Source organism: Solanum verrucosum, unplaced genomic scaffold (genome assembly GCF_900185275.1).
Source record: "Solanum verrucosum unplaced genomic scaffold, falcon-dt-bn FXZP01000147.1, whole genome shotgun sequence".
NCBI lineage: Eukaryota > Viridiplantae > Streptophyta > Magnoliopsida > Solanales > Solanaceae > Solanum > Solanum verrucosum.
Window position 1 is genome coordinate 2,544,378 of NW_026020343.1, and position 15,128 is coordinate 2,559,505.

Consider the following 15,128-nt stretch of genomic DNA (forward strand, 5'->3'; position numbering starts at 1 on the left):
CAAAGAATTTAAAATTTCTTGAGTGTTAAGTTCACTAGATGTAGCACCTTGAGTTCCAAAAAGAACTAAATTAGAAATAGCAAAATCTGAAATTTTGCAAGTTAAGCTTAAGTTGTGAGGTTTGGGTCAACCTCAAACTACCATAACTCTCAGTACAAGATGATTTAGGTTTGCCATAAGATGGAAAATGAAAGGGATTTGAATTATCTTTCCAACTCCCCCGAGTTTTCTAAGTTTCGAGGTCGGATGAGTGAGATATGCTGTTTTGAAGTTAGGATGTCCAGTTAAGGAAAGTTATCCGAAAATACTGAGGGGTATTTTGGTCTTTTCCTTATCCAATCAGATTTATTTTATTTTTAGTAATGTTTTAGGGGTCTAATCTGATTAGGTTCACTTTTATAATCCTAATATACGCCTAGGGTCTTAGTTGAGAGTTGAAGAAGAGACAAAAAGAGAAAAAAGGAGAAAAGAGGAAAGGATAAAGGCGTTCGTCGAGGTTCTTGAGTTTTTGTTGCGGATTTTTTCCATGGATTTGATCCCTAAGAGGTATGTTAGCTTCCATATTGTTGGTTTCATTCACCCACACGCCAATCATGAGTTTCTTTTTCAAATCTATCCATAAATATTTAGCAATTTAATTTCTTGATGAGTTCTTCATAAGTGTTCTTGAAGTTTCCTCATCGATTAAGTTTTGATGTAAGATTCTACTTGGGTCAACTTCAAACGACCATATCTCTTAGAATATAAAGAGTTACGTGATCCGTAACTTATTAAATTAAAGGTGTTTGAATCTACTTTCCAATGCCACCAATTTCTCGACAATACAATTTATGAGTAAAAAGTTATGACTATTTTAGTAACTTATATAGTGATGTTACGAATTTAGCCGAAGGGAAAACATGAAAAATGGTTGTTTTTTTATTTTTTACCTCCAAGAAAACTCTAAACAAATTTTTGACTAATAAAAGGCTCAAAACAATCAGATTTTCATCTATTAATCCATCATTCTCTTCTCTCTCAAACCCTAGGGCAAAACCCTAAGGAAAAATCAAAGTAGAAGATTTCATTCAAGATTCTTTCAATCTTTTCCAAGATTTTTTCTTCAAGGTAAGTCTTTTTCCAAGAATTCCATTTTTTCAAATCAAATTCCTCCATACAGTTATGAATCACTAATGAAAATCATAATTCTTGGTTATAGAGATTTCAAGAAACTAATTTAAGAATCTCAAGAAAGGTTTTCTTGATCGTTTACCTTCAGGCTAGGGTTTCAAGGCTTTTAATCAAGTTCTTCTTCAAGATTCTTCAAGAACCTTGTTCTTCCAGGTATGTAAGGTTATCATAGTGTTGGACTAGTTCGTCCTCACACCCTACATCTACTTTCAAGTCAGTAAAAGAGAAATCTAGGATTTTACCCTTATATTTGAGTATTCCTGAGATAAGTTGATTTGAGTTCTTGAGTTCATGGTTCTTTTAAAAAATTTGTTCCAAATTATTGAGTTTCTATATTTTTATTAAGATCCTTGAGTTGATTTATTTATGTCTATAATTCAGCATGAACCATATTTTGAGTTATAAATCTTGAGAAGTTTTTCAAAGACAAAACTTGAGTTTTAAATTGAGTTTTGAGGAAGTAAGCATGAGAGTGATAAAGTCGTATACATGAGTTCTATATTGTTATGTAGACCATCGAGTTGAGTCGTTCATGTCCATAAATTCCGCATGAACTCCATAATTTGAGTATCTTTGAGAGGAGTACTATATTTGAGTTCCATGCCTTTGAGCATTGAGTTCCTAATTCTTTTGAGATTTTATTCCTACTTACGGGACTACTACATGTTACCCATGAAGCCCTTGAGTTGAGTTGTTCATGCCCATAATTCCACATGAGCCCTTTGTATTGAACAGTGTAGAGATGTGTAGTATCATTGAGTCTTGAGTTCTGAGTACTGAGGTTCTTTATTGTTATTAAGATCCTTAGTTGAGTCGTTCATGTTCATAATTCCACCTGAACCCTATGATTTGAGTTATAAATTTTAAAAAACCTTTTTAAATCCAACACTTGAGTTCTTAAACCGAGTTTTGAGAAAGTAAAGATGAGTTTTGAGAAAAGAGTGTTTTTTTAAACATGATTAGTATGACAATCGACTATGCCATCAATGTATGAGCAGTGTGGTATCAAGATATACCATCAATGTTTATACAATATGACTTCTCGAGTCATTAATGATCATATTATAATATGATTTTGAAATATTTTTGAGAAAGAGCAGAGTTGATATATTTTTCTTTAAAATGATAGATGGGAACTAAGTATTCCTAAGAGTAAATGTTTTCAAATTTAAGATGAGAGGAAACTAAGATTTCCAAAAGAGTTTTGAGCAGTTTGAGTACCATTTCTTTTAAGAGAAATATTTTTGAGTAATAATCTCAAACCACAGAAAAGTTATGTTTTTAAACATATGAGCTAGTATATTTTGGGAGTAGTATTGAGCACCGATATGGGGAGAGTTCATATAACTCACAGCCCCCATAAACCATGTGGCCAACGTGGGTAGAAAGGGTCATACTTTTAGATGATTCCTTAATGATTTTTAGCATAGACTAGTGGATCCACTTAGTGAGTAGGTCTTATACCTTGACAGAGTATAGGACAGTTCTGGCAGCGTGGGCGAGACGATGTATCGTCACATAACTCGTAGTGATGGTTGTCGATTAGAGAAACTCCCACAGAGAAAATTGTATTTTTATATACACAGAGTTTACTTGTATTTTTCATATACAAATAGAGTTATATTGTATTTTTATAAATAAAAACTGAGTTATTATTGTATTCTTCAATGTATTGAGTTGCTATCTATTGTTTTAAAAGCTTTTCGTATATATTGCATCTTTTACTGTTGTTTTATCCTTGAGTATCATAAGTTGAGTATCTTGAGTTGTGTACCTTTGAGTTGACTATCTTATTCTTGAGTTGAGTAGAGTTGAGTGAGTTCAAAAGAGGTAAGTATGTTTCCTTTTTATTAAGTTCAAGCCTATGTTTATGCTTTAGAATTCCCTTACATGCTCATACATTCTACGTACTAAGCCATATGGCCTACATCGTTTCATGATGCAGATATATGTATTCAGGGTCATTAATAGGAGCTTCGTTGATACTACATGGACTTCAAGTTAGGTATGGTGAGCCTTCTTGCTTTCAGAGGGTTCCACTTGTACATTTAGTATATCAGTTGTTAGGACGTCCTGGGTCTTATCCGGACTTCTATCTTTGTTAGTTAGAGGCTTCATAGATAGACAGTAGAGTTTCATAAATCTGTTTCATTTATCTTATTAAATGTTAGAAAGACTTGAGTTGCCTAATTATGGTTAGTTGAATATATGATTATATTCTGTGTTAATTATTTGAGTTTCAATGAATTTTATTCTGTTTTAAGCTTTGTATGCTTAAGTTAGTCTTCCACTTGTAGTCAGCCAGGATGAGGGTTCGCTTGGGGACCAACAATGGTTCTCGAGTGTCGGTCACGTCCACGGTGTAGGCTCGGGTCGTGACAGGATTAATCCTTAAGCTCATAATATATTAACCAAGTCTAATTATTTGTTAATAAAATTGAATTAATATTTAAGTTAAAATTATATGATGTAACTAAAGTTCAAATAATATTTGGGTTAGTCCATTAAGTTTACAAGACGAGCCTAATTCATGCATTTCAAGCCCAAGGTCCTCTAAAATTACTTGAGGACAAAAATACTTCCAAAAATCTAGTTCATAACTATATAAAAGGGTCTTCATAAGACCAAAAAGAAGAAGAAAAGAAGCAAAGACATACATAGAAATCTTCAGTGGTGATCTGCAAATCTTCTGCATACAAAGGATTCTTCGTCTCCAAGTTATGAGACACAAGTTCCCATATCTCTTTGAGTGTGATCAAAGCTTGACTCTGCGTCCGTAGTTAAATTTTAACAAATATTTCATTGATTTAAGAACAAAGCAAAGCTCTTGAGTTGAATATCATGAAAACAAGAATCAGAGGATTAAATCTTTTTTCTTAGATTTCATAAAGATTGTAATCTGCACAAACCCTTCAAATATGAATATTATTGTTTGTTGCTATTTTCCTTTTTTGATTGCTATATTTTAAAACTGAAACTTAGCTGCTTACAAACCCCTCTGTTATACAACAATTTCCTGAACACCAGATGCTACTTCTTGCCTCTCCTTACCTTACACACTCCCATTATATGACATATGAACGGGTACCCCAACTTAGCAAGCAGATACAACCACTTTCTAGCCATTGTTATAAAATAGCTCAAACTTCCAGAATTCCAAATCATCACCTACATTATTTAGCATGTTTTCTCAGCCTACTCAAAAACCTCTCATTATTTAAAAATACCGACCCAGTCCCTCAAAGACCAACACACACAACCACACATGTATCGATGTGGTACCCCATCCAACAATGTAGGTGTATATATATTTATATATGTACCCGTGTGACACCTGATCAAATAATAAAATATGTATGTGCCGGCTTGACACCTAATCCAATAAGTATGTATATATATATATATAAACACACAGAAATCATACATGACACAATACAACCACATCAAATCATACACACTAGCACCTTCAGATGACACATTCATGACATGCGATTGTCAAAACTATTCACTTCACATTTAGCCTTTCCAACTTCCCTACCCATATACCATGCATGCAGTACTACGACACAATTAACAATTGGAAGTATAAAATACACGGAAAAAACAACCAACCATCAGCTAACCAAGGTACTTCATTCCCCAATAACTTTACTCATAATCCGCTCACCCACAATTACCTTCCTAGGATATCACCCTGCCACATCATAATACCGACAATAACAAATCCAATTCATCATCAGCCTAAAACAACATCTAACTATGCATTTACCCATCTAGAGTTCATTTCCTAAGTTCTATGCATGCAATCCCCCGACAATCTACAAGATATTATATGGATAACTACAATTTTAACTACTTAGTTAAGAAAACTTAGACTACCTGGGTGTCAAGCAACTGACGGAGAACTTTGAATGTAAATCCTTGCACATTGGAGTAAAGCTAAAATAAACATATAACTGAACAAGCAATAAAGTAAGGATATAATTTGAACATGATATATATACTGAATACTGAGCTAACTGAATGTAATGACCAAATTTATAACATGTTCAGACTAAATAATGATTGTACTGTAAATGTGGTCAATGCAATAGAATCTGACTAAACTGTGGGAGCTACTAATAACCGACAATAAAATCACATGAGCTAAATGTGGAGTCCAATGTATACTCCTCATCGAGAGGACCCAATACACCCGACCAAAGATGTAGAGGCATGCTGGCGTGATCACTAAAATGATGCCCACAGAGGGGACTTACAACCTACGTGGCTCGTAGTTTTGGGACCATATGAGTGACTGACCCTAGTCCAACTCGATATTATGCTACTCCCAATAGATTAAATAATTAACACATTATGACTGAATTTTGTAATATACTGGATAGCTTAAAATTGACATGCAACTGGGAATGCACATTAATATACTGATAATGACACATTCAAAAACTGAGGCATGCATATCTGAAATAACTGAAATATCTGACCTAGCATGTGTAATTCAATAGCTAAATAAATACATAGCTAGGGTTCTGAAATTTATGCTAGAAACCAAGTAAGAACATGATAATCTGATTTGGAACATTTAAATAACTAATTCATGATAATATGTTGAAGTTCTAGAAACCCTAGGTCTAGTAAATAATAGGGAATCAAGAATCTGACTGAATTCTAGGGACCTAATGGGCGAAAGGAACCCACTAGTGAAATCCCACATACTTGGTGACAAATTCCACAGAGAAATCTTTCGATTTTTGGGCTGGAACTGATGGAATATTACTATGTTCTTGACTTCTTTTGTCCTCTTAGCGTTCTAATTTTTCTATGTTTTGATTAATGATTTGACTTAGGTAAGTTCTAGTTATGTTTCTAGGCTTAAACGAACTAAAACCTCATAATTTACAATCTAAACAATGTAGTCTAGGGGTCAAACGAACAAAGAAAAAACCAAAAGACCCCCGACTTAATTGCTGTCGGAGTGACTGACGGATCATCGATTGACTGACGGTCCGTGTTGGTCGACCATTGTTCGTGAATGACGGTTGAAATCTGGAGCGTCGATCTATGGACATGGACCACAGTCCCTGACCTGACCTACAGACCGTAGGTCCGGCCGTGGGTCAACACTTAGCCGAATTTTTGGGCAGAGTTCTGGGGGAGGCTACAAATGTGAACCACGAACCACCAGCACGGACCGTGGGTCACCCTACGGTCCATAAGTGGTGCCCATAAGTGGCACCTGTAGCTTCTGAAATCTACAATTTGGTTTGTTTCGGATACGGGGTGTTACATCTTTGGTTGTAGATTGTGTTTTTCAAATAAAAATCTGATTTTAACCTTTCAATTTTTGAAGAAATGTTTTAACTATTTTACCTCCGGTTTTTAATCCTATCAGTATGGTTATCGTAGGGATATTGTTGATGAATCATTTCCATTCTTGATAGTAGGACCTTATTTCAATGATCGTTTGGTAGAGGGAGTACTCTAATAGAGTTGTTCAGATGACATTCAACCTTTGAGGCATGTTTGACTATCTTTATTTTAGATCGAGATGAGTAGTTAATCTTTCATACGAAGTTAACTATGAAATGAGTTGGAATATGAATTTTAGAGGCAGGAAAGTGTTGACTTTCTTGGTTACCCCATGTGGGGCCTATTTGTGATGCTTAGCATGTGTGGAGGCCTTGTGTGACACCTTAATTGTTGTTGTTGAAAACCTGTGATACTTGAGAAATTACCCGAGTGAGTGGTTGTGTGATCTATTTTTATACTTGACATTGAGATGTCCGAGTTAGTGTCTTGAATTGATATTGATCATCTCAAAAATGAAAGAAATGTTTTCTAAACGGTAAAGGTTGATTTCAAATGGTTTCTACTACTATCCTATCACATGAGGATGTATTCATGATTTATTGAGTTTAAGGGACTTTATGCTATTAAATCCTTAATTAATTGATTATGCCTCGTGTTGTATGTATTGTGATGCATTCATCCTCATTCAACATATCATGGTTCATGGGTATATGAAAAAGTGGAGAAATACTATTTTTGAGAAAGAAAATGAGACACCTTACATTTATCCTTGACCACGAGCTAGGTGGCAAGTTGATGAGATATTGATTTTTCGAGATTGGTATATGGAGTGAGAGTCCCCCATGGGTCCTTATCTGAAAACTAACACTCTGTAAGGTGTATACGACAACCTTGATTCCACCACATCATTTCATCATCTCATCTTATTGCATTGCATTGGACAACTTTGTTGTGTAACTTGCCTGTCGAGTATTACCTGTAACCCTAAGTGTTTACTTTATTCATGTTGCTATTATATAAATTGGCGGCACCGATACCGGAATGAGACTTTTTTGTATGCAGGTGGAACCGTTTCATAGTTTATTTCTTGAGTCTGATTAGTTGCTTATATTCTATTAGTCTAACCTATTGAGTACATGTGGATTGTACTCACCCCTATTTTTTTTATTTTATGTAGATCCCAATTAGAGTGATCTTCGTAGCAGTTGATCAGATCTAGCGATTTCTTTTTATTCGGAGTTGTGGTGAGGATCTTGCTTTCTGGATCGTCATTGGTCTCCATCTATCATTTACCGTCTTTAATTTCTTTTTAAAGAGTAGAGATGTATTCCATATTCTAGAAATGTAATAGGTGTTATTTATGTTTATAGTACTAGGTTTTAGGAATTCCTTGAGACCATTACTGACTCTGGAGTAAAGATCTGTGTTTTACTAAATGGAGGTTCAATGCAGAGCACACCTCATTATGCATAATAGTATTCTTTCAACTAAATTGGTGAACTCTCTTATTTCACTATTAAAATGAGTGGGGGAGTGTTGGTGTATATGCATTTTATTATTAAAATAAAATATTAAGTGCATATGTTAGTAGATATAAATTGTGGTAGAAGATGACTATTAGTTCTTTTAACTTATATGACCATGAGATCTTGTAGCTCTCATGATCATTAGTTTTTTGTAACTCATGTGACCATTAGTTTCTTATAACTTATGTAACATCTATCACATTATTCTACTCTTATTACTATCCCTCATTCTACCCATTGATTACATGGAAGACTTCACATATAAATAGTGGTATTTCTTCCTTTGTGAAGGGATGTAAGAAGGATGAGAAGTGAGAAAAAATATTGTAGTGTATAGTAGTGAAAGAGAAAGTTGAGACATAGAAAATATTCTAAGTCTTCAACTATATTCACTATATAAAAGAGTATTTATATATTGAAGGAATACATTCTTTTTGTGTAACTTTGAACTCTTCAACTAATCCGGAGTTGTTTGAGTTGTATGATGTTGTTGGTCTGTTGTATCCTAGAGGGGCCAAATAAAGAGTAATACTGCTGGATCGATGTAGATTATGCTGCAATGGGCTTGAATCTCCTTAAACGAGAGCAAGTTTGTACACATTTCTGATAATACACCAACCATAACTTGAAGTTTAACTTTTTTTTTTGGGTTGCATAAGAGATTATTGAAACACACGAAAAAGTATGGTGGATTTCTCAAGCTTGTAACACATTTCTGATAATACACCAAATATACAAGGTAAATTAGTCAAGCATCACTCGAATGCATCACCAGAGGATACATGGAGTTGAAAAGAATAAAGATACATATGTGAGAGAGGGGGGGAGGGGGGGGGGAACCAAAATAAATAAATAAAGGCTTTACAATGCCTAAACCAAAAGGAGATTTACAAATTTCCCCTCAACCATCATATAGAGAGCATGAACTTTTTTCAGTTAAACAATTTGTTTTGTTATATGCTTTTCACTCAAAACAAAAGACACGTTAATATAATGTGTTTTGTGAATATATTCAAGGCTCCATTTTTGGAGCAAATGTCATAACAGCATCTGCCACAGTGAGGAAAATCTTGTCTTCACCAATCATATCGGCGAGACCAGATGCATGAAGCTTGTCGATCACCATTGTCCCCGGATTTGCCAGAACAAGCTGTAGACACATTAAAATGTAATGTAAATATACATGAGCCATGTTTATACACAGAAAAAACTTGTATACATTAGCTTACCTCGACATTTCTTTTCTGGAGTGACTTATACAGATCTTCTAACGAGTGAATTCCACTAGTATCGATATCAGTAACAGCTACACGAAAAGCAAGTTACTCAATTGAAATCTCAAAGAAAATATATTAAGAAAGTCGGAGAATCAATTCCTTACGTGACATCTCAACTATCAAATACTGGATCTTTTGTTGATTAGTTTCTTTCAGTATTTCATCTTCATCAGTTAGCCATCTTAGTATCCTGAAAAACAATGACATGAATTTAGGTCAGGGGTTTTAAGAAAGTACGATACCGTTAAGCTAGTGAAGTAGTAGTACCTGTCCTTCATGTAATTGGAATTGGAAAAATAGATAGCAGAATCAACTCTCACAATAAGAACACCATGGACCTTTGTTGATTCAGGATATTGCTGTATATTTCTGTAAACTCGTGTCCTAGGGACCTTGCCAAGTACCACAATCCGAGGCCTTGTAACTTGGAGGAGGATTTTGGCAAATGATATAGCAACCTGTATTAAATCATAGTCTTGAAGTTCCTTACTATGATGTATGTAATCGCAACCAATCAAAGAAATAAAAAATTGTTCAGGTTCTTTACCGCGATCAAGAGGCCTATCTCAACAGACTGGAAGACCACCCCTAAGAAGGCACCCATGCAAGCAACAAAATCAAACTTATCAATCTTATACAAAAGAGTCATTGCATCGATATCTATCAACCCGATAACTGCAGATATGATGATGGAAGCCAGTATAGCATTTGGTGTGTATTTGAACAACGGTGTGATCAGTTCTAAAGTTAGCAACACAACACAAGACATGACAATATTTGAGACTGCCGTGTGACATCCAGCCATATAGTTGACTGCTGAACGAGAAAAGGATCCTGCGAACAATTCAATTCATTTACTTAGAAAAATCCACCATCAATTTATTACGGAGAATAAGTATAGGCTTGTTTTTCGACATACCAGTAGCCACATAGCAGGATGTCATTGACCCAACTATATTCATTGTTCCTAAAGCAACCATTTCTTTGTTTCCATCCAAACTGTAATCCTTCATTGCTGCAAATGTTCTTCCAATTGCTACAGCCTCCTATAATTTTTCAACAAGTTTGTTATAAGCTTTTCTTCTCAAAACAACGATTGTCGGAGAAATGATGAGTTTAACTTACCGTGAGTGCTATCAAACCAGCAATTACACCAATTCTGAATCCTTTGGTTAAATATTCACCACTGAAATAAATCTCGTTCAATGATGGAGGATTGATCCCTTGATCGATGTGTCTTACCTTGATGGTTACAATAAGACCAAATGTAAGGGAAAATCCTATTCCTTTAACATCAAAATCATGATAGAGTAACTTTTCCACTTCAAAAACTCACAATTTGGACATCATGTTTTTCAGCATGGAAGATAAACACAAAGAATGTCGAGAGGATAACAGATATCAACGGAGCAATTGCAGGCACCCAAAAGAATTTCTTGTGCTTCTTTCCCTGTTCAACAATAATTGGCAATCAGAACAACATAACCGTGATTGTTGTGCTTAAAGGGCATCAAGAAATTTGTTTTGATTCTTACGATGAACTTGGCGACTAGAAGGAAAGCCAAGAAAGATAGTCCTATCACAATAGTCTGCCAGTTCCACTGGGAATTCAAACATAAAGATAGTGAGTTATCTGAGCTCTATTAAGAGAAAATGAAAAAGGGATAGATCGAATTTCTGTTAATTACCCCATGATGTGCTGCAGCAAAAACTGATTTCATAACCGAAACAATATCTGTTTTCTTAGTGAATTTCTTTATGCCAAGCAGACCCTTAAGTTGTTGAAGGCTGATAGTAATGGCTGCTCCACCCATGAACCCAACAATCGCAGCATGAGATAGAAAGTCAATCAAGAAACCCAACCTAAACACAAAAACAAGTCATCATAGATTCAAAGAGTAGTAATTATACGATATTTAGGAAGAGGAAATAACCTGAAAAATCCAAGAACAAACTGTGTAATGCCTGCGAAAAATGTAGCAGTGAAAGCAAGGCGCTGATACTCGTGTTTTTGCTTAACAGGATCAAGTTCTTGCTGAAGCATACTTCCAAGCAAGAGAGACACCACAGCCACTGGCCCTATCGCAATATCTCTCGAACTTCCCATGAATGCATAAATCAACGGTGGCACAAAGCTACTGTCTGTAATTAAAAAGAATAATAAATTATGTCTTTCACCTAAACAACTGTGTATCAATAAAGTAGGTGACAATCATCAGCTATTGCCGAGGGTTCAAATTCCAGTGGAGATAGAAAATACTAGATGATTCCTTCCAATTGACCTAATATACATGTAGCAGAACAGTATAAAGCGTGTGCAAACTAACGCGGACAACACTATTATTCGGGATCAGGGATAACTTATTGCTAGTGGCATAACTATCTTGATTTTTCAAATCATGCATGTCTAATTGTCTATCCAGATTAATGGGGACTCTTTTTTCTCAAAATTTCCAATTTTTTTTTTTTGAAATATTGGATGATTTTTATATTATAACTCATGGAGTAGTTAAAAATATTTAAGATCACCACTTTAATAAAACGTAACATTTAGGAGCTAGTTTTTTATCTATCAAAAAATCACGTTATTTTTACAAAAAAAAAAAAAAATCTGCCTTGCCACTTTCTTGAAGATGCAAATATTAAATGTGCATAAGCTGAGAAAAACATTATTATAAACTATTTTTTTATAATCTAAATAGTGTTAAAATTAATATCATAAATAGTAAATGATATTTACAATAGGTTAAAATTCTAGTCATACACACTTGTTTGAACGACCGAGTATTTTTGAATATTCTGATGCTATAATTAATGCAAAGTGTCTATGTTGAATTCAAGAAAGAAACATTCAACTGAAATTTTACATGAATTTGCATTTAAATTTTGGTCGAAATATACAAATGAGTTTTACGTGAATTTGCATTAAAATTTTGGTTGAAATACTCTCCCATCTTATATTAGTTAATCATTTTCCTTTTTACACATATATGAAGATATCATAAATAAAAAAATAATCTTACTACTTCACTCCTTTAAAAACTTTTTGAAAATTTAATTTTACAAACTTTGTGAACACTTTAAAAAAAAACTAATTGCAAGGGTAATATAGGAAAATTTAGTAAGGTGGACAACTAATGAGTATGAGACAACTAGTTTTAACACGATAATATGAGACAACTGAAATTTACGTGAATTTTCAACAAATTTTTGGTCGGTATATTCTAGAGAGTTGCAATAGTTTGATAATTACCATAGTAAAACCAATCGACATGTCATTAAAATTAGAGCAGCCATTAAATTAATAGTCCTACATCGATCGATCGGATGAAAAAAGAATTTGATCTTCTTATAGAAACTTAGACGATATTTCCCTTATGAACTAGTTTTTTGAGTAGCGATATGGAGGATGTATATATATGATCTATATATCGAATTATAACTTACTATATATCTTTGAACCTTTTATTTATTTATTTAAAAAAAAAGTATTTTTATGTTTCAAACTAGATATGCCACCTTGAAATAAGCATGACATAACAAAATTCTGGCTTTGTATGAAGAGAAAAAAAGTTAAATTTTTGAATGTTATCTAATTTGAGTAATGTGGTATGTCATGTGTGAACGAGACTATTTGAATACTAATATGATAATACTAAATTAACTTCACATATAAATTCATCTTACAGTTTTCACATTTTTCAAGTTTGTTTTTCCGCTTCTTGTTTTTATTTTATTTCATAGTTTATGAGAATTTATTTTATATTAATAAAACTAAGTAGCATAAGGGTACAGAGGCTATGAAGGCATCATATTACAAGACACCTAAGGTTCGATTGAAGTAGTAGCTACTTGAACACTATTAATTAACTACATTACTAACTTCAACTACTACGAGATTGGTACAAAAGATGTCACTATTTTTAAAAAGAATGACTTAATTTGATTTGACACGAAATTTAAAAAAATAAAGAAGATTTTTTTTTCAATTTTATAGTCCTAAATTAAAATTATGTTAAATATACCAAATTATAGCCTTAATCGAGTCATTCTTTAATTTTAAAACAGGGAGTATTAGAAATATCTTTTGTGCCGGCAGTCGAGTAGAACATAATTACGTGAATTAGGAAAAGATGATTTTAAAATTAATTAGCCTTACTATATATTAATACGTATCGCAATAAAAGATCCAAGTAAATGCCTCCTATGAAAATACTTTTTCTATTTTCAGGCCTTAATATTAATTATTACTAATGAGTAATATATATATGTATTAATCATCATAATCCCCAAACCTATGGCGAGCTTGAGCGTGGAGATATATATATATATATATATGACTCCTCATTATAACATAGTCAAAAAACGAGTTCAAATTTAAAGTTTATGAGTTATTATATCGTTCTTAAATTAACAAAATATTAAATATATTTAGGGTCTATATATAATCCTTCCATTATGTAGTATTATTTCTTGCAAACTTGCCCCAATATATATGGGACATTTGAACAGCTGGTACATTCTTCAAAGAAAAAAAAAATGTTTTGAAGTTGAGTTAAAAGTATTGTTCAAAATAAATAAATAAATATATTGGAGACATATACATATTGAAATTTCTCAAGTACTTCAAAATAAAAAATAATGTTAAATTTTATTTGAGAAAGGGAAGAATGAACTTACATAGCCCAAATTGAGCATCCAAATTGGCAAGTTTAGCATAGCCAATGTCCTGCAAGGAAAAGTTAAGACAAATGTACACTAGTTAACATAAGAGTGAAATAGAAAGAGCTCGAAATGATACTGTTAGCATATTAATTACCTGTGGAATACAGAGAGTGGCTATAGTAAGGCCAGAAATAAGGTCACCTTTAAACTTAGACAAATTATAAGACCTTCCCCACTCAAGAATAGGGAAAACAGCTTGAATAGCAAGAAGCAATTTCTTTGACTTAGATTGATCCTTAAAATTACGCAACGGATCATCATGGAAGAAAGTTTCTTTCACAGTCTCAGTGATCTCCTTGAGTAAGTTTGTTTTCGGAGGAACGCCTACTTTGTGAACATATGGCAACCCATTCTCCGAATGCCTCCGTGAGGAAGCCACTCTTGATATGTCCGTTGCCATATTTTCAGGATTGTCAATCAAACGATGACTCATTCTTAATTACCCTGCTACAATAATTCACCTTCAAATACAAGATGAACATTACAATAGCATCAATGTCCATACAAGAGAAAGGACATACAACTGAAAACAATCAACTCTTTATGTACAAATATTAAAATCGTCACTATAAAATTCAGAACCCATAAAGTAAATGAAAGTTAGTGAATGAATTTATGTAGGAGCCAAACCAAGAGCTTACCTAAGAAAGATGATTAAATTGTAGCAAGAAGAGATACTTACTAAAAGGGAAAAGGGAAGTGTTACTTATATAGGTACATAGAGTTATCAAAAGTCAACTGTTGTATTTGATGCAATACAATTATACCAAAGGAGATATATGAACTTAGATCGAATTAATACCAAATACAGAGAGCCTAAAAGAGGGTTGACCATACAATATACTAATACACAATGATTGTTGGATAATGTAGAATATAAGCTTAAGCTTGAGCTTAAGTCATTAAGAGATGCGTTATACATAAATATGCCCTTTAACTTGATTTCTGCTTACATTTATACCTTTTAACTTTGAATGTGTACAAATAGACACTTAAACTTGTATAAAACTGTTCAAGTTGATACATGCGTCCTACCTGACATCATATGTGGCAATTCACATCCTATATGACATCCTATAGGTATAGTAGTATGTCACATAAGACACGTATGTCAACTTGT

The 15,128-nt window shown here is 33.5% G+C and overlaps 1 protein-coding gene across 1 annotated transcript; it reads right to left on the reverse strand.

Annotated features, from left to right (window-relative positions):
- Nucleotides 1–8,849: 8,849 nt before the first annotated feature.
- On the reverse strand, nt 8,850–14,453 carry LOC125837391 (sulfate transporter 1.3-like). Its single transcript, XM_049516526.1, has 13 exons — nt 14,103–14,453; nt 13,964–14,012; nt 11,218–11,425; nt 10,972–11,146; nt 10,819–10,884; nt 10,620–10,733; nt 10,409–10,525; nt 10,203–10,329; nt 9,831–10,117; nt 9,551–9,741; nt 9,388–9,473; nt 9,236–9,312; nt 8,850–9,156 (listed from the first exon to the last, which is right to left on the reverse strand). The coding sequence occupies exons 1-13, from the start codon at nt 14,439–14,441 to the stop codon at nt 9,019–9,021; spliced, it is 1,974 nt and encodes a 657-aa protein (XP_049372483.1). The 5' UTR covers nt 14,442–14,453; the 3' UTR covers nt 8,850–9,018.
- Between the last annotated feature and the right edge of the window lie 675 nt (nt 14,454–15,128).